Here is a 25,575-nt window from a genome sequence, read left to right as displayed (position 1 = left end):
GCATAATACATTAATAAATCATTCATTCCAATTTATTAATCAAATTAATAAATTCTTTCTCTTTCTCAATTAATCATCATGTCTAGTTGCTAGTATGAAGGCAACCCAAAAGTTTTGGACTGTGTTACTATCAATTCAAGTATATACCAATCATAATTATGGGCAACCTAAAAGGACTGTGCATTCAGGGTCGAATCGGGAAAGTGAGGTCTCGATTGTTGCCTCCACATTCTGAACAATGGGGATGATAGGAGATGTAAAGGCACCTTAGGGGGAAGGTCCTTAATGGAATGAACTCAAAAATTACATCACACAATCATCCCCAATACAATTGTTTAGAGAAAAGTTTAACACAACTCAAGTTAACAAAAAAAAATATTCTCAATCATAAAAATAGATGCAAGAAAAGAAAGTAAACAAGATAGGAAAGAAGACTTGTACGTCGAACACCAATATTTAGAGTGGTTCGCCCACTTAGCAGTTTACACCTTGGAGTCGAGTCAACTCCTATAGACACTTTAAAGTGGTCTCAAACTGTTGTACAAGAGCGATACTATTACATTATAACTAGTCACTAGAATGAGATAAAGACTTACTCAAGCTAATTAAACACTTACATAAAGATAATTTTACATGATCCACAACACTAAATAAAATTCAAGAAAGCATAACAAAAAAGTTGAATAAATCGATTAAAGAGAACTTACAGTGTTTCTACTAAGCAATGGATGCATAAAGAATATTAACAAATGAATTTTATAGTTTATTTTTCTAGTATGTAAAATGTAACACATGTGAGATAAACTATAACCGCATCAAAACATGTTCTTGTTGATCCGTCTTCATTGAATTTTACATGATCGTGCATCAGATTAGTAGAACAATTGTTTGTTTCAATCCACATCAATGGAGATTAGCCTTATCCTTGTTTGTTAAGCTTTTAATACCTGAAAGTGGTCGTGTCCAATAGCTATTCAATATTCTTCTGTTTGATGTAATCGAATGAAACAAAAGTTATATATTTTGGAGATTAGACTGAAACGTCTGTTGAAGCTATCGAAATTGTTTTAACTTTTTTGGCATCGGCTTCTGAACCCCTAGTCTTTCCAAAAACTCCTCAATCAACCTGAAATATTAGATTCGCAAAGTTAAATTAGGGTTTAATAACTTGCGTAAATTAAAAAATATTTTAAAAAAAAGGGCCTAAGATTACTTACATGCCACAAATTGATTTTTGTGATGATGCGAGATCTCGATCTGGGAAGGAATCTTCAAGCCGGAAACTTAACCACACGTAAAGTTCCAAGACCTTGTAATAAGACGAAGCATAGTGTTAGATAATCATTATAATAATAAATTGTTTTTTTATTAATTTTTATAAAATATTAAGAAAGAAAAAAAGACGAGAGGCTTACCTTATGAATAGATTCAAGTTCTTTAAGTTCAGTTTGAGTCTTTGGGACTTTAAGCGTGCCTGGAGTAAATATTTCTCGAAGTCGAACAATGCGTTTCTTTGCATAAGTATGGGCAAACTAATTTATAAAAATAATTCTGTTATCATCATCTAAAAAAATATTTCAAAGAAACTAAATATTATAATAGATAATTACTTGTGTGAGACCCTGAGATAAGATTTCATCACTCATATCAGCAGGACTATAGAAAAAAAACAATTTTCAATAAATTGAAAAATCAACAAAAAACAAAAAAAATATATATATATATTTAAAGGCAAAAGGATGTACCTAAGACAAAAAAGGTACTTATCATGCAAGGAAATTGGCAGCTCATCAAGTACTGCAGCAACTTTCTATTGTAAAAAAAACATATAGCAAAATAATTCGATAATTAAAAAAAACTATATCCAAAATTAGCAAAATTGGGAAATTCCTAAAAGTTTAGCACAAAGCATACCAACATTTCTTCACAATTAGCAATAAAATAGTTTGCTGATAATTTCGCATTCTCTACAAATTGTTCCTGAAGAAAGAAAAATCAAAGATAAATAAAGAGAACTTTGACACCAAAAATTAAGGGCGGTTTTCGTAATAAGAATATCATTAAAGGGCTTGTTGGGTAAATAGTCCAGGCTCCAGGGTGCCAAGTGTAACTTCAAACATAAGCAAATGAAAATAGGTAATAATAACTAACCAGTATTTGGCACAGACCAATATTTAGATGTGAGCGAGAGTACATGTATAAAAGATCAAAAGTAGGAAATAATCCAGCACTCTGCATCAGAAACATAATTTTTCTTTAATAACCATATAAAAACATTAAGAATGTTTTTTTAATGATGATAAGAAATGAATATATTGTATTAATAATATACCTCTAAAATTGGAGATGGGCAGTTTATTGATGAATGAATCAAGGGTAAGTCTTTAGGATCCAAACAAGTCACTTCACCAACAGGAAATTTAGATCCATACCTACCAGCTCTACCTACAATATATTGATTTATAAATTATATATATAGAAATGTATTAATTTATTATAATGCTACTTTGAAAGTATACTATACTATATAGATTGTTAGATATAGAATAATTCACCAGCAATTTGTTTGATTTCTGGAACAGAAAGTGGACGCATTTCAAATCCATCAAACTTTTCCATTTCCGAAAATATAATTCTAGAAATGTTAAGATTGAGTCCCATTCCAATTGCATCACTTGCTACAAGAACATCAAACTCACTACTTTCATCATTAAACATTGTTGCCTGAAGTTTTCAGAGAAAACATCAGTTCAAAAAGTTTTAATGGAATCATATAATTATAAACACAAGAGAAAGAAGTAAATACCTGCCTTGTTCGAGTCTCTGGAGGCAATGAACCATATACTACAGAACACAAATGTTTCCCATCATCTTCAATTTTTCTCTAACAACACAACATAAACATTTGTAATACATTCTAGAAACTATTATTGCATACATATACATACACACATACATGCATACGCACCTTTAGTTTATATATTTTATGACGTGAGAAAGTGACAATGCAATCACCGGTTCTAATATTTGAAAAAGATCCAAGGGGGGTTTTTAAAGGCACTAATGGTGATAGCCTCTCATAATATTGTACCTAAACAAACAAGAAAAATAGTGGGACAACTTATTAAGATTTATGACATCATCCACAAACATTATTTCAAATTCAATAGTCAATACCTGGACATTGTCACCAGTCACACTTAATATTTCTTGAATTAGTGGAACAGCAGCAGAATCTCCACATAAATGAAGATCATTAGCTGGAATTCCTAAAAGAGCACGTGTAAATGAAAATCCACGTGTCCTGCATCCTAGCATCTGCATATAATTAAAAACACAATGTTCATTACTTCATTATGTAATAAAATAAACAAATACTCAATGTAACATCAAGAATTAGGAGTGTTAAAACATAAAACAAACCTGAATTTCATCAATAACAGCACAGTCATAATCAGATGTGACATCAGCCATTTCTACTGTGACAGCTTTGTGTTTTGCACCTTCAACAACTTCTTTTTCTTGTCCAGTAATTAAATCACAGGGAACTTTTGCTTTGTTCAATCGTTTGGCTACCTCCCATGCTAATAATCTTAAAGGGCCACAATAGATACCTGATTCAAAAGAGATACACAAACTTTTAGCAGGATTCTTGTGTGAGAATCTTTACAAGGGGAGAAACAAAATTGATACCAGAAGAACTGAGCTCCAACTTCTTTAATGCATGATATGTCTTCCCACTGTTTGTAGGACCCACGTGAAGAATTACATTGCGCTTCTTTCTTCGAGCAATTGGGTACCATGTGTGAGGACGACTATAATGTATGTAATAAGTTGTATGACTTCCCACACAAAAAGATAGTAACAAGACATTTTAGGTTATGTTTGCAAGTTGAAATAAGAAAACACTCATTAAATATCTATTTTGTGTTGAACAACTTGGAAGCATAATCGTGCATATGATGTGTTCTTACGTGAGGTCTGTGAAATCAAACTTCACTGCACCAGTGGAACTGCTAAATTGCCTTGAAGGAACACCTATATGAAGTGACGCTCTAAATGTTAGATCCCAAATAGATGAATTTGGAGATAAAAACGGATGGGCAAATCTATTGTAACCACAAACACATCACAATTCATTTACATAGCAAGAACATATGCACTTTCTCTCTTCTATTAGTTACACCTTCTCTTAGGAAAAGAATCGCGTAAAACCTAGTCTAATTATATGAATTATGTTACTAAATGCCAGCAATAGTTTCCGGATTGTAGTACTTTGTTGTGTCTCCTAGCATAGATTGCAAGTTTTCCAAGAAAACTTCGAAGCTCGTAGCAATTTTGAATTTTTTGAAGAAATGGAATGATAAACGTACAAGGAAAGGAAACTAGGAAAGTATTTTAAAAGGTACCATTGCAGAGAAGAGTACGAGAAACTGTCGACGAAGAGAGTCCCCTGCGAAGCAAGGCCGCCATATATATTGTGTATATATACAAAGAAATGATGCTTTCCCGGTCGCCGGTCGGTGCTCGACGGAAAGAAACACCCTCGCTTAACTGCGCCGGAGGATTCGCTAACAACACGGCCAACGTCTTGGCGGTGTTTGATCGGGTAAATTCGATTTTGACTTTTTTAAGATTCAGAATACCTAAATTTCAATTGTTTTCTTATTGTTTTATTTTAATTTTAAATGGTGCAATTGTTAAAATAGGAGGATTTCTATGTGCATTTTGCAAAAAATGTTTTAAGAATTCAAGGGGTGTTTTGGGGTTGTTTTTTAAACTTTAACTAGATTACGACTAGCATAAAGGTGGTGGACATATAAATATAAGGTTAATGATCTAGAAAAGCAACGAACTTTTGTCTTTGTCCACATTTAGGTAATCATGTTTTTTTCGTTTACATTTGACCATTGAACTTGTTTGACCTGTTCAAAATAGGGTAATATGACCGGTAATTACGGTAATATTACCCCATTATGAACAGGTCAAACAAGTTTATTGGTCAAATGTGTACGAAAAAAACATGGTTACCTAAATACGGACAAAAACCAAAGTTTCTTACCCGTTTTGGTAATACTAGACAAGAACCGTCTTAGGGACTGTGTGTCATGGGATTAGGCTCCGACAGTCAATGAACAATTAGGTTAGGCTTGGTCTAACCCAGTTTAGTCCCGGCTAGTCATGGGCTAAGCTGTGTTGCTCGGTCTTTAAAACACATACAACCTAACCCCTTAAGCGTATACAACCTAACCCCTAACTAGTTGGGCCTAAACTGGGTTGACCCAAGACTTAACCATCTCCTCATACACAAGACCGGACAACCCAATTTCATTTCACATCAATGGATCTTATGACTACTTGCACTTAACATAAAGAACCAAATATTACCAAAATAGGTAAGGAACTTTGGTTTTTGTCCATATTTAGGTAACCATGTTTTTTTCGTACACATTTGACCAGTAAACTTGTTTGACTTGTTCATAATAGGGTAATGTTACCGCTAATTACCGGTCATATTACCCTATTTTGAACAGGTCAAACAAGTTCAATGATCAAATGTGAACGAAAAAAACATGGTTACCTAAATGTGGACAAAGACCAAAGTTTGTTACCTTTCTAGGTCATTAATTTAAAAAAAATACATGTTTTATTTGTAACTTTATAATGGTTAGTCAAAAGATATTTGATATAACATAATTGTAAAATTGTTAATTTAAACTAATCATGCAAAATGTTTTGAAGATATGAACGTTGTTTAAAAACTATAATATATATATATATATATATATATATATATATATATTGATTCTTGTAATTGTGATTTACATGATATAGACGACATCAACACCAATTTTTTGAATTAAAATTGCTAAGCTTTTGCTTTTTCATTTAAGAATACTTATTATATGTAAGTCTGACAATCGAGTTGGGTTCGAGTTGGTTGGTCACCGGTTGACGGGTTGGTAGGTCAGATATAATAAAAATGTTTATTATATCTTACAAACAAGTATATACAAACAAATGTTTATTAATCAACCGTTGTAACCTATTTTAAAGTAATAAAGATGAATTACTTGAATATTATGTGAATTATGTGCTTTTATGTGATTATATATTTGTTTGTAAGATATAATAAAAATAAGCGTCAAAAAAATGTTAGATAAGCCCGATATCAATGAAGAAAGTTGTAGTGGTCGTGACAAGGATTCTGGAGATATAAAGAACGCCGAAATCCGAGTTATAACGAAGAAGTTATGGTCTGTCGAAGTTTCGCGACAGAATCGGCACGACACTACGTGACGTAAATAGTGAATTTACGATAGAGGACTTTTTAGCCTTAGTGATCTAAACGAAATCTGTAGCATACGTTAAACCGAGAGCGTTCATAAAAAGAACGCCCAAATCTGACTTCTTATGAAGAAGTTATGATTTTTCTAAGTTTCGGCTTAGCAGTATGCAACCCGGAGTTCGAATAATAGATCGAACGATTTCTGGCCGACACAACCTAAACGAGAATCGAAGGTCTCGTTAATAGTAGTTCAACGGTAAAAAGACAGACGAAAACGGACGTCGGATAAAGAAGTTATGAATTTTTAACGGACTTTTTCTGTCCCGGCCTGTTAAAAATATAACTTTAAAAATAGAATCAAAATTAGCCGACGGAGTCTAAACGAAAGTTGTAGGGTGCGGTCCCGCCTACGCGTGGATATAAAGAACGTCAAAACCGGAGCCCGTATGCGAAAGTTATGAATTTTAGAAGTCGAGATGAGAAAATGTGAGCTGATGCGAGGGGTAAGCACAGCGTACCTTCGGACGTCCTGCGTACCGAAGTATGCCCTGCGTACGAGAAGCAAACGCCCCACGTTTTTGACTTTTTATGTGGATCCGAAGTGACCACGTTGCTCCATCTGAATCGTGACACCTACCCCTTACGCGCAGCGTACCACCGAGGGTATGCCCAGCGTACTACGAGGCTTCGGCCTATATAAGGGTTGCGAGGGCAACTCGTTTCCTTTGCCATTTTTCAACTTTCTTTCACTCTCTACTCTCTCTCTCTACCCTTCCAAAACACCCCCGAAGCCTAGGAAACCTCCCTAGCATTAAAAGAAAGCCCCGGAGCGCCCGAAGGCTCCGAGAAAAAGAGTTTTTCGGTTTGAAACTATGCCCGCGCAGAGCCCGGTTTTCAAGCAAACCTCCCAGTTTAGTGAAAGAAGATCATCTTAAGAAGCGAAGTGCAGTCCGAATCACCTCCTTATCAAGTGAATGTATAGTCACTTTCATCTTACACATAGATATGAAGTATTTTATTTAAGGGTAAATTACACCAATCGTCCCTCGTGCATATGCCAGAAAGCGTGTTTAGTCCCTATTTTCAAAAATTAACTCGGACCGTCCCTCGTTTGTTTAAAACTTGCACACTTCATCCCCCATTAATTTAATTTTTCACTCTTCATCCCTTACAGTACCTGAAATGACTATTATGCCCTTTTGGTATTTCTTTTCCAATTAATTTAATGTTCTTATTATTTTTAATTAAAAAAAGATAAATATTATGACCCATTTCATCTCTTTATTTCCTTTCCAATTCATTTAATGTTCTTCAAGATCCCGATCATCATCTTCGTTCATAAATTCGGTTCCCGGCACCACCTCCGGTCATCATCTCCGTCCATAGACTTAGTGTCTGGTAGCAGCTCCGGTCACCATCTCTGTCCATAAACTCGAAGTTGCAACTCAAATGCGAAACATAAATCCAATCTACAACTCAAACCCAAAACCAAAATCAAACCTCAAATTCAAATGTAAACCCAAAATCAAACCTGCAAATTCAAACTCAAATCCAAAACCAAAATCCCTAATGCAAAAATCATAAGTTGTTGTGTTTTGCTCATCTGAATCTTATGCGATTTTGGAAAACGAAGCATTGGTTTCAGAGATGGATGAAGTTGTGTTGGGTGGTGAAGTTAAGGTTTGAAATCAGAGATTTTCAGATTTCTGGTGCGAAAGTTCAATTAGGAAGTGTAAACAACGGAATTCCACACGCAGTGACGCCGAAGTTCCACGTTGTCCGCCTTCGATCAGTCGTAGCCTTTCCGACGAACGATTACCGGTGCAAAAGTTATGTCCTTTTGTGAATCCGGCGACGTCGACGGTCTGAAATCAGAGATTTTCAAATTTCAATCGTCTTCTAGCAAAAGATTTTGGGGTTTTAGATCTCAACGAGTGACTCTGATCTTCCATGTCTTTAATCGTTTACCAGGACCTCATCATTATCGGCTTCTCTCGCCGGAAAAGTAGTGAGAGACGGAGGAGAATCGGCGCCGGAGCAGAGAGATGTAGAGTAGTCCGCCATTTTTGTTTTAAGAGAGTTGGGGGACGAAAGCAAACAGGGGAAAGGGAAACGAGAGGGGTGGGTTAGTGGGAAGTTTTTTTTATTTTCTTTTTCTTTAATTTAAAAATGATAAATAAATAAAAGAAAATTAATAAAGAAATTATTAAGGGTATAATGGTCTTTTTATATCCAAAGAGATGAAGTGTGCAAGTTTTAAACAAACGAGGGACGGTCCGAGTTAATTTTTGAAAATAGGAAGGAGTAGTGAAATCGAGAGATGCTCCAATTACCCATTCAAGTAGTGGTCCGGAAAAAAAATATTACTTTCCACATCCCTACATAAGAAGAAACTATTTATTTTTTAAATACATAAAAAAAAATAAAAAATATAAAGATAATTGCAACAAAAATATCATAATCAAATAAGGCAAGAAGATTTCAAAGATATAAACGAAAGATCTTGCAACACATCAAGATCTCTGGTAACAACAAACAAATCAATAAAAAGTATGGGGTATCTTATGTGTTTTAAACTAATTTCAAAAAGATAAACCTTTATGGGCCTCAAGATCTTTGTGCTCATTAGAGCCTCATGGTTTACCCCTCAAAGACTCAATACTCAATACTTACATTATAAGAAAATAAATAGGTTCTCTGTGATGTTTAAAAATAAAATCAAGAAATTGTAAAAGATAAAAGAAGAACCTGAAAGCTTGAAGGTTCAGACATGCCAACACGTTTCTAAAACTCTACTTGAATACAATAGACACATGGAGTAAATGTTATTCGTTGTTGTACATAGGATCCATAGTATTTGTGACGGAGATGTGAAGTTAATTGTTGCTACATTGGTTGGCTTGAAACCCTGATGCAAATGTAGGCAGATCAGAGAGTAGAGTACAATGCACAACAAAATATGAAAACATTCAATCAAACACCTGGTATGCAGCCGATAGAAAAGTTTTGAATCTTTAGGATGAAATGTATAATTGAATTAAATTGATTAAAACTACCTTACGGAGACAAATAAAACAATTCGAATGAAATAAATTGAATAGGGATTTCTCTCCAAGTTGAATACTTGAACCATGGCTGCATCTGGAATAAATGATTTCAATACATAAACTAAACATTTAAAATCCAAGTGTCCTAAAACATTTTACAAATATCTTTTCTTCACTTGGCAGCTACATCAGTAAAAATGGAAGAAATATAAATGATCACTAATTTCTTCACCTGGCAGCTACATCAGTAAAATAACATAGATAATATAGAAATCATAATCATATCCAATGTATACTCCAAATAATAAACAATTCCTACTAACATCCAATTATATAATTAAAAAATATAGGTTTTGGCTCTAAAATCTATTTTTCGGTTTCATGTTATCCATTTTTTGATACAAAATGCATGAATTTTGGTTCCCTATAAAAAACAAAAATAATAATAATAAATTATGTAAAAGTCAAAAGTATGTTGTTGTAATTGGAGTTTTTGTTTTATTTTCAGAAAAAAGAAAAAAAAAACATACACTCGCACAATGTAACTGTTAAAGTTAAAGTACAGTGTTGTAATTGGTACTAATTGGAATGTAAGATGGTATAAAATGGAGTTTTCATTGTATTTTCGGGAAAAAAAAAAGACATACACAAACATTAGCAGAAAATGAAATTTACACATTCATTTGTTTTTTTAGAAAAAATCAAAAAACATAGTAACATATAAACAAACACAAGAACATAAACACACACATATAGAAACATACTCATACACACGATAACACAGAAACAAGTGTGAAAAAAAACAATACACACAGAAAGAGAACAATAGAGGAAGAAACAAAACAAAAAAAATGAAAGTATTTTTAATAAACTTACGGGATGGATTGAACTCCACATGTGCACACTTTGATTGGAATCAAAAGAGAGATACGACAAAAGAATTTGAATTCCAAACAAAATGATTTTGTTTTGGGGTTCGGCTTTTATAAATGAAATAAAAAAGATGAGATTTTAGTAAATAACATAATGGAAGAATTTTTCCAGATTTCATTGATGAAATTGATTTGAACGAAATCTTTATTTTTGAAACAGATAACTTATATAAGTCATAAATATGTGGGAAATTGCCATGCAAAAGTAGGGTGCATTCCTTTTATGTTGGATGTATATTTGGTACAAGATAAAAAAAATCAAAATTTTGAAAAACAAATCCATATCATCTTAAAAGTAATAAAAAAAAATTTTAAATGTACGATGTTAATAAAGAACTTTTTTGCAAAGTTCAATACTAAAAACATTTTCCACTGTCACATTAATTACCAACGAATGGACATTTAAGATGGTGCCAAAGGCTTTAGAAAAGTTAGGTAAAACTGATTCAATATTATAATCAATAATCTAACAAAACAACCCCCCTTTAACTACTATTTATCAAATATAATCAAAAGCTTCGGTTGTCCATCTAAAGCACTTATAACCCAAAATATATTAAAATAATTGATGGAATTAACGAATTGAAAACAGTCCTTGACTTTTACAATTCCAGCAACACCTGAAAATCGTAAATTTAGATCAAAGAAAATATTATGACAGATTGAATAAGCATAATCAAAAGGTGATAATTATGGTGTAGACATAGAAGGTAATAAATAATAAAGTAAATAATTTATATTAAAAGTACCATTATACCCTTGTCTTTTTCATAAGGAACCAAAAGTCAAAAATATTCGTTTGTACTCTTTAATAAAATGTAATATTTAAAGAGTTATCAAATTACCCTTGATCCTAGGCAGGAGTGACCACACCTTGTAGTCATCACATATACAACATTTTAAAAAAAATACAAGAAGCGTTAGAAAAAATAAACTATGAGTAAGTTGAGCTAAGAAAAAAAAGGTGAACTTACAAGCTATCATCAAACTATAGTTCTGATATCTCTTCTAGGGCACATATGATTATTGAAATTAATGCCAACAAAAATCTTCAATATTCAAGTGGCTTTGAATACAACTACCTTCCAGTTTTAGGGCCATTGACTTCACCCCATTCCTAAGAAGAAACGGTTCCTTAAATACTCTAAAAAAACCTTAAAGATTAAAATATACACACAAAAATATCAAAGGGGAAAATAAATTTTCAAATATAACAACAATATTTTATAGACAGTACTACAAACAAGCTACAAACATACAAATAGAGACGAAAGAACATCATAATTAGATTAACACCATACACTCATTTAGTCTTATCTTTCTTCTTCCTTTATAGGAGTTTATAAAACATTTTCTATTTTGTGATGGATTTCAGAATTACTTTTTTGAGATATGCAATGTTGCAAAGAATGGAACAACAAAGAAATGGAATGGATATGTAATCGTAAAAGCAAGATAACATAATGGATTCCAGAAAAAAATTTGTGAGGCATGGAATGGAACATAATGAAAATTTCATACGATATTTATGTTATATATTGCAATTTAAATTATAAAGATAATCCCTCGCATATCTTTGTTTAGTTATTATTATGTAATTAAAAATGGTTTATATTGTAACTTTTATACTAATATCTTCTCTTATTGCCGAGAAAACTTTGATAGAATGTTCCCAATCCTATTTTCAAGAGTGTACAGTGTACCCATTTATCCTTGAGAAAGTAAACTCAATAAGAAGATTCAAACTAGTTAAATAGAAGAATAAGGTTGTGCAAGGTTCTTACTATACTTCTCGGCATGCCCAGACAATGTAAGTATCCGCATAGCATCAATTTCACAACTAAAATGTATTCCAAAAACACAAAAAAAAAGTTAGCAATATGAGTTCTATGTATGCTTCCTTGAAAAACATAATTATATGTAACAGATAAAATCAGAAGACGGTTTTGCAAAGGAAAAAAAATGCTAATTAACCAAAAGTAATCAACCTCAAAAATTTGCCAATAAGGTTTATTGATGTAATCTATTTACATGGTATATTAAAACTTTGTATTTCTTTAGTATTGACTATTGAGTATAAAAGATGCTTTTTTTATAATATTAAAAAGGGACTGGTGAATAACTTCTTGATTTGTGTTTTTACAAAAAAAAATGTTTTTTACAATAAATCAAAACACATATCACCATTGAGTTTTTTGCTGAGTTGTAGGATATGTGGATCACTCTCTAGTATAAGGGTTTGAATTCCATCTCCAAATCCAAGAAGAGATCGAAGGGGTAAAACATTATAGACATTGACTCGAGTATATCTTCCATTCACGACCTGGTAAGCCACAAAAAAAAAACAATCATTGACTAAACACATATACAAAAATGTAAAAATAAATAATAAAATCGACATATCAAATTCACTACTTGGTAGTCATATCTTCCAAATCGAAACAATAAATTAGAGGTAATGGTGTTGTTGCCCATCCTTTTGCTCTCTAGATACCTATAATTTAAAAAATCAAAATTAACAATACCTATAATTTAAAAAATCAAAATTAACAATACCAGACATAAGAACAAAAATTGAAGCAGATTTAGAAAAGATAACCATTATCGATTTAAACTTAAATTGAAAGGTTTTATAGATTGGAACTTCATAGTTGAAACAAAATAAAATAATCATAATCTAAAAAGTAGCCCAAATCAATCTAAACTACAATCAAATTAAAGTAGAATCCAAAGAAAAATTTCTCTATATCATTCTTCCTTCTTCCATGATGATCGAACATAAGACTGATCCACACAGATCGAAGCCCACAAGTATTCTATTTCTTCTTTTCCCCACTTTCTTATCCAGTACAAAACTTAGGTTAGATAGATTATGTGAAGAAAGAGGAAAAGATCATAGGGGTACTGATAACGAGGGAATGAAGGGTGGGGCGGGGTACTTTTTCATTTTATTTACGGTGAGATTTAACTGTCATTAATAGAATTCCTAATTTAAACCGTAATATATGTTTTATAAAATTGGTGGATAAAAATAAAGGGGTTGACAAAGGATGATGTGAGCAAATAATCTAAGGGTGAGAAATATAGGATTAAAGTGCAATCAATGGCTTTGATTTCTTCAGTTTAGAATTAAGGGTTCTCTTTTAATAATATTTAGAGATAAAAATTTTGATAAATTTTTTTTATTGATTTGTGACTTTTTCAAAAGAAGTTTTTATAAAAATGTTTGGTTATTTTATATATGTGAAATGATGTAAAAGTAACTTATTGACTTGTAACTTTTCTAAAAAGTCATATTTGTAACTTTTTGAAGTTTTTTTTAACCTTACCAAAGAAACCTAATTGAAAATTATTTTCTATTATCCAAACATAGTTTTTAATTTATTGGTTTTTTAAAAAAACCAATAAAGTTGGTTAAAAAAGCAATCTCAAAAACCCCTTACTTTGCTCACCACATTATGTTTCTTAAAGACACTATGCATAACAACATCAAGTTTTGTAATTTTCTAATAATATATATTATTTTTTTGTAATTTAATTTTAGGGTAACTTTAGATTTCGCAAAGCGTTTTGCGGAAATCTTAGTTTTCTACAAAAATTTGAATATTTTTAATAATATATTCTGCAGCTTAATGGAAATAAAAGAAGAGCTTTTTGAGTCCAAATATACTTTATCTTGAAATATATTTTTTTTCAATAAAAAATTAAGCATAAAAAAACAATTAGAATACTTCTTTGTAATAAAGATGTGTGGGAGGTAGTTAATAGGCACGTGTCTCACCATCTCACATAAAGAAAACCAATATTTTATGGATATAAATTTAGAGGGTCAAATGATGTGAAGAAAAAAAATATGTGGAAAAATTTAGATTGCGTTTAGTTGCAGAAAAATGGACCATTTCTTAGAAAAAAAATTCCAAGAAAAATGAGAATTTTAAAAACACGTTTAGTTCGTCTATTTTTCTAAATTTTTTACGGAAAATGAAAATTTTCCGTTTTCTAAAATTACAAAGTTGGAAATTTTTGAAAAACCGATAATCATTGTTTTCCATATTTTTCGATCCACAATTTTTCTAAAATATAAACACACACCCACTCCCACCATATTCACCTCTACTTTCCCTCACCTTAACACCCCCAACTCACCACACCCCTACCTACCCTTACCCACCCACTCCTAAGCCCACCCCCACAAACACACACACACACCCACAAACACACACACACACCCACACCCACCTACAAACACACACACACATACACTCATCCACCTAACTGTTGGATTAGGTGTCTAAGCTCATAACTATAATTGGTATGTACTTGACCCGAGAGTAGCATGATCCATTTGGGTTGCATATCACCAGGACAATTTGATAGGATGGACTTTTGAGAAGAGGTTATTTATGATTTGTTAATATATTATAAGTTCTAATATATTAATATGAAATCATATTATTTAATTAGTATTGATCAAGAATTAGTTTGGAATTAATTTTGTGATCAAAAGAGACTAATTAAATATAAGGGGTTGATTTGGTAAATCATTCATTCTTATGGTGTGGGCCAATGATCCATGATTCCTTAGGATGGGCTAAACCCATGTGACGATCCATGGATGAATCATGGAGGTTTAAACCCATGGAGCGTAAGGAATATGGAAAGTCATGCCTATTAGGGTTTACATGGTGTAACCCTAATCTTGTCACACTATATAAGAAACCCCTTAGCATCCAAAATTGGTTACTACATACACTAGTGTTCTATGAGTTCATATGAGGCGTTTTTGGTAGAAGACATTCTCTCTCAAAAGTCATCATTTATCCAAAGGTGTGTTGTGATTCCATTTGAGGCATTCACACTATTGGTGCTAAATTCTTACAGGTCCAAGGTTTCCAGCTACAATAAAAGGTATGTCATCTAACTAGAATTTTGTAGTAAAGATACTCCATTGTATGCTAGTTAGGATGATGCTTTGGAAAAACAAAGTTTGCATATATATTAGAGAAAAACATAGATCCAAAGCATCTAGGGTTGCATGTACACCATAGGATGTTGTAGTATACTAAAACCCTTCAGTGGTATCCGAGACTAGGGTTGTTTTCCATTATACTTGATGTTTTATTGGTTTTCAAAGTAAAAAAATCGATTTTTCTGCCTTCTGCCCAGTGAACTCGCCGAGTCCACTGGGTGACTCGCCGAGTCCCTTCATAAAATGGCTAACTCGACGAGCCCAGTTCATGTACTCGTCGAGTTGGTGCTCCAGTGGGCAGTTTTTCGAGTTTTTTTGGTCTGTTTTGGATTAGAATCATTACCACAAGATGTTTTAGTTCATAAAATCTGATTTTGTTGATATGGTAATGATGATTCTCATCCAAAATAAAAGATAATTGTCAAAGTTTCATGATTTGAATTATTTTATGTGATTAGGCTAATTTCTTGAAACTTGTTTGATATGAATTATCTTAACTTATGAGTTTAATTAGATCATATGCAAATTGTTTGATTTTGTTAGTTGGAATTTTTGATCTAATTGTTTTTGGTGAAATCCATAACTTGTCCTCAAGTTATGGGAAATGAAAGGTCTCATTTTTAAATGTCATTTTAAATGGTTTTAAGTCTTCTATAACTTGTCCTCAAGTTATGGAACTTGAAGAGTCTTTTACATAAATGTTTTTATGAACTCCATAACTTGTCCTCAAGTTATGGAATGTCAAGAGTCTTTTCATAAAACCTATATTAAACTCATAAGTTATGGATACCAAAAGTTTTTGAATAGTTCAAAACTTGCCCTCAAGTTTTGGATTTTTTGTAAAGTTTCACCTTTTGAATACTTTATGTGACATCCCCATTTTCACGACCAGAAAAGACTGATTTATTTATGCTTTATTTTTGAAAATCAGAGTAACCTTTTAAAGAAAAGTGTTGCGGAATTTGTTCCCAGAAAAACATGATAAATACGTTATCAAAGCATTTCCGAAGAAATGTATTTTATTCATTTTAAAACATTGGGATGTCATCGTCAATACAGAAACATAAGCATAAACAGAACTTACTTTCATTATCACTAGTGATTTATATCTCCTTAATCTCTCAGTGTAATGTAACTTCATATCGACACATGTGATACAAATGAATTGAGTGGGTCAGGTTGGGAAACCTGGTGAGTACATAGGGTTTTCAACCCACAATAATATAATTATTATGTTTAATCATCAAACAGTTAACCCAATTACCCATCCCCATTATCTTCTTTACCCTTAAGGATCTACCCTAAGAATCAGCTATTCCTTGTTAATTCATTCCTAAGGATTATCCTAAGGAATATGCACGAAGTCCATCGTCACCAGGGTTTAGGCACTAAGTCCGCATAGTCGTCAGGGTTTCTACAACAGACACTAAGTCCATTGTCGCCAGGGTTTAGGCACTAAGTCTGCATAGCCGCCATGGTTTATACAACAGGCACTAAGTTTGCATAGTCGCCAGGGTCTTTCAGGGTACATCTGGTGAACACGCAGTTCAAAACATTTGGTGAACACTTAGTTCAAAACATCTGGTGAACACTTAGTTCAAAAACACCTAGTGAATACGTAGTTCAAAAACACCTACAAGTTACGAGCCTGCTAGCGTTCTACTGGACTGTCTAGAATAGTCTGTGGTCGTCATCTATACTCCGCTAGATGGCTAGATCATGTTAAACATTGAGGCTTCTCATCATTTTATCACACATCAACTATTTCATCTACCCATGTTTTACCCAACATTTTCGTAGATATAAAATACATGTACAGTTTAAATCATTTAAAACATGTATAAATCGTTCATCCATCATAGATATCAAGAACACAGATAATATGCACACATAGCACGTAATTTATATTAAATACTTCATATCTATGTGTAAGATGAAAGTAACTATGCACTCACAGCACGTAATTTATATTAAATACTTTATATCTATGTGTAAAATGAAAGGGACCATGCACTCACTTGATAAGGTGGTGACTCAGTACTCGGACAACGCTTCGTTTACTTTAAAATAATTTCTTTCGACGAAACCTAGTATTATTACCACTAGATTTTAGTCTAATATTTACCGTGACTAATTATTAGTCTTATTATTATTATTATTATATAAGCGTTTAAACAATACTTTCCAACCACTATGTACAGACAGGGGCCAGACATAAAACACCGGAGGGCAGGACCATTTTGGCATATAGCACTTTTGAAATCCAACAACCCTATGCGGCCCTTTAAACCAGATTCCCCGTACCGCGAGTAGTTAAAAATTATAACGACACTTATATAAGTCATAATAATAGCTCAAATATTTATTATAAGTTCATAATAACAATACTAATTTTAAATATAAACTATATTTAAAATAGGGTAAGCATAACTTACTTACAATGGGGTTTTAGCTAGGAGGTGGGCTCTGCAGGGGCAGGACTTCGTTGCTGAATCTTTCTAAGAAAGATTCGTGCAGCGCTTCAGCGCTCACCTTACTATACTAAAACTACAGAAAGAGAAGTCGAATCACGAGGGACCGAAATGCTCGGGGGATAAGAAGAGAAAGACTCTTGAATCAAGAGAATGGTGCAAGAAATATGAGAGCCCAAGCCTCTTATTTATAGTAATTGAATTTACAAAAACTACCCTCCATAATTACTTAATGACCTTATAGTTATATAAACGATTAAACACTCATTCATAATACTATTTTAAATAGATTTAACGATATTTGTACTAAACTAATGTCGAAAGTACTCAACACTAGTCTTATAATAACCGCATCGTCGATACCTTTTTAATGATATATACATTTGTATATATATATATATATATATATATATATATATATATATATATATATATGTGTGTGTGTGTGTGTGTGTGTACGTATATATGATTTATACTTTATTTTAATATGTAAATATGCTATTATAATTTGTAACTCGTTCATACGAACTCCATTTTTGACGTTATTTATATCCACGCGTTGGTATTTACGAGTACTACAACTTTCATTTAGACGCCGTCAGCTAATTCTCATTTTATCTCAGATTTACAAAACTGTATCAAATTTATCGCTCTCGAAGAGTAGGGACCAAGTTTCGTCCATATCTTTAACATACGAGCTCTACTCTCGACATTCTTTATATCCATGCGTAGGTAAAAACAAGATCTAAAACTTTCATTTAGACTCCGTCGGCTAATTCTCGACCGATCTTAAATTTAACAGTTGGAGGAGATTATACTGTTAAATGTCCGCATAAAATTCATAACTTCTACATACGGACTCCGTTTTCGTATGTCTTTTTACCGTTGAGTTCCTATTAATGAGATCTTCAACTCTCATTTAGGTTGCATAGGCCAAAAACCGCTCGAACTAAAATTCGAGTTTCGGGTCGTGCACTGTTATGCCAAATCTTAGAAAATTCATAACTTCCTCATACGAAGTCAGATTTGGGCGTTCTTTTTTTGTATGTTCTCGGTTTAATGTATACTATAAATTTTGTTTAGATCACTAAGGCTAAAAAGTCCTCTACCGTAAATTCACTATTTACGTCTCCCGGTGCCGTGCCGGTTTTGCCGTAAAACTTCGACGGGCCATAACTTCTTCGTTATAACTCGGATTTCGGCGTTCTTTATATGTATGTAACCCTTGTAACATATAATAAAACTTGGTTAAGATTAATCCTTCTAAATAATCTTCCATCAAAAACTCATTTTTGATGCTCATCGTCTCTAAATTGATTAGCCCGGATCTGCGGGCGTTACACTTTAGTTCCAAACCCTAGAGTTTTAAAAGTTTAAAATTCAATACTTATACTATTATGATATTATAGGTTTAATATTTATATATGTATAAGAACAAAGTCAGTCTTACCGTTAGTTGGCCTCATCCACGAAGACGGTCTATAAAAAAAAGGGGGGGGGGGGTATAAGGTTACTGCCTATAAAATGGCAGTTTAATGGGTGTCCACTCTCACCCACCGCTTCCTTGACTGGTGGAGGGTAGTTGGCCGAACGGGTTTGACAGGACATTTAAATTCTCATTAAAAGTATAATGAAATACTAAGTAACTAAACACTTATAAATTCTCAATCTTAGTTACTTAGGAAAATGTGAATTTGGTGCTAACCAATGAAATTGCACTTTGCACCTTGTTAAGTCGTTAGTGGAACGTGTATGGTTAACTGGCACACTAATTTGGGACTGACAGTGCGTGGTAAAGGGTAGCTTGATGTTAATCATAGATCAATGGAGCGTGTGTGGTTAACCGGCACATAGATTAGGTGGTTGTAACATTGGGTGTACCAAACTAATTTGCATGGTTATTCACACCTTGTTTGTGATCCTCGGCATCCCAGTCACAAACTTGAATGGCACAATCGAGATTTAAACATGTCATTGAAAAGTTCAATGAATCTCAAAGGATCTACGAATTTCAATCTATTTAAAACTTAATAATCAATTTCGTTTTTCATGGTGCAAATTGGTAAATTGTCATTTTGTAACAACCTGATATTTCAAGTCAATATAATAATCTAGGTCAAATTGTAACTTATTTTGAAATAATAAAAATAGAAGTTTATTGAGACGAAAATAAGCGTCAAAAAAATAAATTGTTCAATAATCTTAAATGGGTTGAATAAAGTGGTAGAGATCGTAACAAGGTTTCCGAAAATATAAAGAACACTGAAATCCGAGTTATGACAAAGAAGTTATGACCAATCAAAGATCCACGACAAAACCGGCAAAACACTATTTAGCGTAAATAGTGACTTTTCAATAAAATGCTTTTTAGCCTTAACTATCTAAATGAAAGTTATAGTATACGTTAAACCGAGAATGCCCATAAAAAGAACGTCCAAATCTGATTTCGTATGAAGAAGTTATGATTTTTCTAAGTTTCGACACAGCAGTACGCAGTCCGAAACTCGAAATTTAGATCGAGCAACTTTTGGCCAAAAACAACCTAAACGAGAATCGGAGATCTTATCAAAAGAAATCCAACGGTAAAAAGACAGACGAAAACAGACGCCGGATGAAGAAGTTATGAATTTTTAACGGACTTTTCCTGTCCCGGCGTGTTAAAAATTTAACTTTAAAAATAAACTCAAAATTAGTCGACGGAGTCTAAACGAAAGTTGTAGAGCATGGTCTCACCTACGTGGACATAAAGAACGTCAAAAACGGAGTTTGGATGCAAAAGATATGAATTTTTGAAGTTTGGAAAAAGGAAGTACGCCCAGCGTACTCGGCAGCAAGGCCTCGGATTGAACACGTGGCCTCTTTCTTCGCAAGTGACACGTATCTCGCTTAATCAACGTGTCCGAAGCCAGGTGGTCACTACGCCCAGCGTACGAAAAGATTACGCCCAGCGTAATAAGACTAGCCTCGCCACGTCCGAAGATCGGATAAGACTCCAACTAGTACGCCACGCGTACAAGCAGTGCGCCCAGCGTACTGAGGTTTTCAGTAGTACGCCCAGCGTACGTGAATATTACGTCCAGCGTACCGAGGACCAGACCCCTCCCATAAATAGGATGCGAGGCCTCCGGTTTTGTTTAGAAATTTCAAATCCCCTCTCCACTCAAACACTCATTTAAGACTTTCCAAACCCTCTGAAGTCCCGGGTACCTCCTTACCACCTGAAGCAAGCCCCGAAGTCCCGAAGTCCTCAGTTTTAAGCTGAAACTCTGCCCGAGTGAAGCCGGCTTTTCATCAAAAACTCTCAGTTGCACCAAGAAAACTCCTTTCTAAGAAACGAAACTCTGCCCGAATCACCACCTATCAAGTGAGTTCATACCCCTATAATCTACCTTCTTAATGATTTTAAATGCTTATAAGGGGGGGATACAAGTTGAACACAATTAATATTGTGTTAATATTTACCTGTGATAACAATCATACAAAAGGTTATCTTATGTTTTTAAATATTGTGTTAACAATAAAAGATTACCAAATACTTTCAAAATGATTTAAAGTCATGTAGACTCTTTTTAAACATTGTTAAACTCTTTTAAAATGATTTTAAATGTCTTTCAAGTTTTTAAATTGTTATAATTATCATAAAAATTACATATTTATATATGTGTAAAGTATATAATTTGGATTCAAAAGATTTAGAATATATAATTTGACCCCATTTCTTGTTCCTTATTTGGTTGTGGGCTTGGGGTAAAGTTATGTAATTGAAGGTCTAATTAATCACAATTATATAAATATTACATTTATATCAATATAAAAGGGTTTTCAAACTGTTTGGTACTTTTTGGTACAAACAGTGAACTTCATGTAATAGCAGTATTACCGGTTCTTACCAACAATTAAACTATAATAAGTATAGTTTAGAAAACACATTCATTGGTACTTAACAGAAAACGAGTAGAAAACATTCCTTAGAGAACTCATTCGTTGGTACTTAATAGAAAACGAGTAGAAAACATTCATTAGATAACATCAATCAGAAAACAACCATATAAAACTATATTTTATATAGTTTATGAAACTTACTTTCAGTATAGTTATTACAAAGTAACTTTTTATTATCCTATATGTAATCATCGATATAACACTTGTGAGACACGCTTCAAGTACTTATTTAAGTATAAAACAAAAGTCCTAAAAATTATAACCAGAGTGTCCTTGTGTGAGAGCGTGACATTTGTGTATAGATCTATACGGGACTGACAATCTTGCACCAGAGCTGTTTGCAACAGCTAAGTCGGCAGACCTGTGGTGACAACTGTCGTACCATATTTCGACGCCTGAAGAACGTTGTGTTTTATGCGATCCTAGGTCATCAAGCATGGTTATGATAACTCACAATTTGGTATTGAATTTAATGATTAGTGTATGAATAAGTAAAACTTCACATAGTTTTATTTTTACAAAACTATAATACAATATTTTACCAGTTTAAATACGGAAATACTATTTTCGTATTGGAAAAAGCATTTTCTTTATGATTTTATGTAAACTATAGTACATTATACCACTTAGAAACCATAAACTTTCACCCTGTTTGCTTACCGTATAATACATCAGAATATCTAGGATTTTATGGGGAAAAACGTGTTTACTGTATCAAATAACGAGAAAACGGATTTGAGTTATAAACTAATACTTATGAACTCACCAGCTTTAATGATGATCCTCTCTTTCAAAATAACTTGTATTCTCAGGAATCCAATAGACAGGTACACTCCCGGAGCTTTTGAGAAGACAGCCTAGTACTGTGTTGCATCTTTTGTCTTTTACTAGTGTTTGAACACTTATGTAAAAACTTATACATTATTAATGCAATGGTTGTTGTACTTTGATTACTATAATGCATGTGTTGTGATACTTGACATGAAGTCACCCACCCCCGGACGCTCCGCCGTTCTGGTTTGGGGGTGTGACAGATTGGTATCGGTGCATTATTTATAGTGAACTCAGTATATCAGTCATAAAAGATATACAACTATAAACACATTGGGATAAAAACACTCTGACCAAGAGTTATACTTTAAAATATAACAATATTTTATAAAAGTATAAGTACATGCAGAATATATATACTAGAACGAGTATCACAAGAAGAACAAAACAAAAGTATTTGGATGTTGGACACTACAGTTAAACCTGGACAGTTATGTAATCATATCTGGGATCAATATAGCCTGATCAACTATATTTATTTGAGATATGACCAACATGTGTTTGGGAGTGATTGTGGTGTTGCAACAAGTCTAAAACTTACCTAGTTACCAAAAGAATTCTAAAACCAAACATAAATGTTAAAATACTATAGGAGTATTTTAGGATGCTATAACAACACAACTGAAAACTTATCAACTTCTTATATCTAGAAGTTCAAGAATCAAACATATAATTAAAATACTATAGAAGTATTTTAGATACCATAAATAACTTTAGGGAATTGTTAAAAAGACCTTTTGTGGTAGGTCTATAATTACTAAGTGTATACGTTAAAATTATATATAGTTGAGATTTTATAGACTTAGAATAGGTGATTTTCACTCTACTTCCTTTTCCTTGTTTGGATGTGGTTTTAGAGTAGGATCACTTATTCGAAGGTTTATTTGATCTGGATTATATATAATCGGTACAAATTATGTGGTTATAGAAAGACCGGAATGGATCATCTTCGTAAAATTGTATTTGTAACAAAAATGTTTTACTAATCTCATAGATTCTTTAGACATTCCCATTCTCGTGTAAACCACTTAGATAGATGTAACCACCTCACCATAACAACCAACAGAGGAATCAACGAGAATCCAACAGAGTTTCATTAGGAGTATTCCGAGAAAGAAACAGATGAGGAGTAAAGAAACTATAGAAACCACCAAATGTCTTTACCTTATTAAGGACACCGATGAGAGGTTTGCATGAACTTCTGGGATTCGAACTCTCCATTATGAAGTAATGGGGATCAGTGTCAGAGTTGGAAGTAAGACGGAACAGGAATTCAATATACCTACAAAAGAGAAGGACACCATATAGATATCAGGAGAGAACAAATCTTTACCGCCAGGAGTAGAACATAGAACAGAGGAAAACCACGTGTAATACATGCGAAGTATTTGAGTACTTTTTCGTCACTCTAATAACTAGTAAATCGATTCAACCTAGTGAGTTAGTTATTATACTGCTCACGTTAAGTATTAAGTTTATCACCTTTTCATGTCACGACTAATAACAGTAAATCAGATCACGAAATCTCAATTGAGAGTGATTATTTCTCAAATTCATAAGTCTAGTTTATGTAGACTCTATTATGAATTGTTTTCAAATCTTTTCGAAGGTTGGAACATGATATCCACCAATCAAGATAACTTAGTTCGGACGACACTCGGTTTATAACCATTCTAGAAACTTACTTCTACTCTTTACCAGGACTGCATCATAAGGATATAGGTCGAAACATTGAGAACCGTATAACCAAAACGACAAATTTATATGTAGATATAAATGATTAGAATACATCTAGAGACAACTATCATTGCTCACGAGCTCATTTATTTCTCATCGTTTAACAGAATCATGCCTCCGAAGAAATGTAACCAACCCTCCGGTAAAACACCAATCCTTTAGATAGATTCAGCTACGTTTCAAGTTGCAGTCACAGCAGTCGTAGCAGTTGTCATGGCTCACCTTAATGCTAACTACGCAAATGTTAGTGGGAATGTAATCGACAATCCCGATTGTGGTGATAACCAATTTCAGCAACAAATGCCTACTTGTAAAGACACTTCAGACCTCAAACCTAATATCCTGAAGCGGAAGTTCGAGAACGAGAAAGGGAGTTGTTCAACTCAAGAACCTACCGAAGGGCAACAAACTAGGGCAGTCAATACCCCCATCAGACCTGCTATCCCAACACCGACCACACCGTACTTAGGAAACCTCCCACACTGCAGCAAGTGCAACTACCATCATCACGGAGCTTGCCGACTACTGCATTGCAATAGATGCAACATGAAGGAGCACACCGCCCGCTTCTGTAGGACTCCGGTCGAGTTCATCACTTCAACTACCAATGTTGGAACCAGTCCAATATGTCATCTTTGTGGTGAAATAGGACATTAGAAGAGGGACTGTCCAACAGAGAAGAACGACAGGGGAGCGAGAGGAGTTTGACCCCAGAGAATGGGGAAGCATCAAAGAACCCTGCTATATTTTTGGTACGCTTCCAAACTCCAATAATTAATTATAATTATAATTACTTTCTCGTTCGAACCAAATTGCAGCATTCAATATAAAAACTGAAAACCCTAGCAGGTAAGCTATGATGGTTTAGTGTATACATTAGAGTCATTTATAATTAAGATTTGTAGATTTAGAGTGAGTAATCCCACCTCATTTCCTGTTCCTTGTTTGGTTGTGGATTTAGGGCAGGGTTGCTTAGTCAACTGTCTTAACAATCTTAATTATGCATGACTTGTGTACACCAAGCAATGATAGAGAGACCTACTAGGGATCATTTCATGAAAGTTCATTATTTCAAATTATTAGAACCCTCGTATTGTTAAGTACTCGCCAATTTCGAATCAAAAAGGGGTTCGCAGCAATAATAACAGAATAAAACCGAAAGCGCTGAAAACTTATGTACATAGGATAGTTCATCATCCTAGTAATCATTTCTTCCAGAACGACTTAATATCTATTTCTTCGAGAAGTTCTGACATCCTCATCCGACATGGTTTGGCTTGGTCCTTACCATGCAAAATTCTTATTTTGTGTAAAAGAACTTTTTCCTTAATCAGCCGTCAGATGAAATTCTTCCAAT

At 33.4% G+C, this 25,575-nt stretch overlaps 1 protein-coding gene and 1 long non-coding RNA gene across 5 annotated transcripts in view; both read right to left on the bottom strand.

Annotated features, from left to right (window-relative positions):
* Positions 1-668: 668 nt before the first annotated feature.
* ATSUV3 (ATP-dependent RNA helicase) lies at positions 669-4,646 on the bottom strand. 4 transcript variants are annotated; one of them, XM_079041485.1, is made up of 17 exons: positions 4,410-4,646; positions 3,975-4,038; positions 3,694-3,842; positions 3,424-3,614; positions 3,178-3,318; positions 2,969-3,091; positions 2,807-2,884; positions 2,556-2,724; positions 2,333-2,445; positions 2,152-2,232; positions 1,915-1,980; positions 1,746-1,810; positions 1,611-1,656; positions 1,416-1,532; positions 1,218-1,309; positions 1,073-1,126; positions 669-947 (listed from the first exon to the last, which is right to left on the bottom strand). In XM_079041485.1, the coding sequence occupies exons 1-17, from the start codon at positions 4,471-4,473 to the stop codon at positions 941-943; spliced, it is 1,620 nt and encodes a 539-aa protein (XP_078897611.1). In that variant the 5' UTR covers positions 4,474-4,646; the 3' UTR covers positions 669-940. The 4 variants fall into 4 exon arrangements, with proteins under 4 accessions (XP_078897611.1, XP_078897609.1, XP_078897613.1 ...); XM_079041483.1 differs by having other exon boundaries at positions 669-1,126; positions 4,410-4,645; XM_079041487.1 differs by having other exon boundaries at positions 669-1,126; positions 3,694-3,782; positions 4,410-4,645.
* Positions 4,647-12,455: 7,809 nt separating this feature from the next.
* LOC145168919 (uncharacterized) overlaps positions 12,456-25,575 on the bottom strand; it is a 31,461-nt gene continuing 18,341 nt past the window's right edge. The window contains exons 2-3 of the long non-coding RNA XR_013742179.1: positions 12,684-12,762; positions 12,456-12,591 (exon numbers count right to left, since the gene is read on the bottom strand). This is a non-coding gene — a long non-coding RNA (uncharacterized LOC145168919). The remainder of the gene's footprint in view (positions 12,592-12,683; positions 12,763-25,575) is intronic.

The sequence above is a fragment of the Lactuca virosa genome, chromosome 4, assembly GCF_052849685.1.
Source record: "Lactuca virosa cultivar CGN04683 chromosome 4, Lactuca_virosa_CGN04683_v6, whole genome shotgun sequence".
Classification (NCBI taxonomy): domain Eukaryota; kingdom Viridiplantae; phylum Streptophyta; class Magnoliopsida; order Asterales; family Asteraceae; genus Lactuca; species Lactuca virosa.
The sequence above is the reverse complement of the archived record's forward strand: the minus strand, read 5'-3'. Positions and strand labels throughout refer to the sequence as shown.

Excerpts from the sequence above, each read along its gene's own strand:
- ATSUV3 (XM_079041483.1), bottom strand. The coding sequence starts at position 4,473 with ATGGCGGCCTTGCTTCGCAGGGGACTCTCTTCGTCGACAGTTTCTCGT. Across the intron at positions 1,657-1,745 it reads AAGTACCTTTTTTGTCTTAG|TCCTGCTGATATGAGTGATG; the intron begins GTACATCCTTTT and ends TTTTTTCTATAG. Across the intron at positions 1,310-1,415 it reads AACTTGAATCTATTCATAAG|GTCTTGGAACTTTACGTGTG; the intron begins GTAAGCCTCTCG and ends TCTTATTACAAG.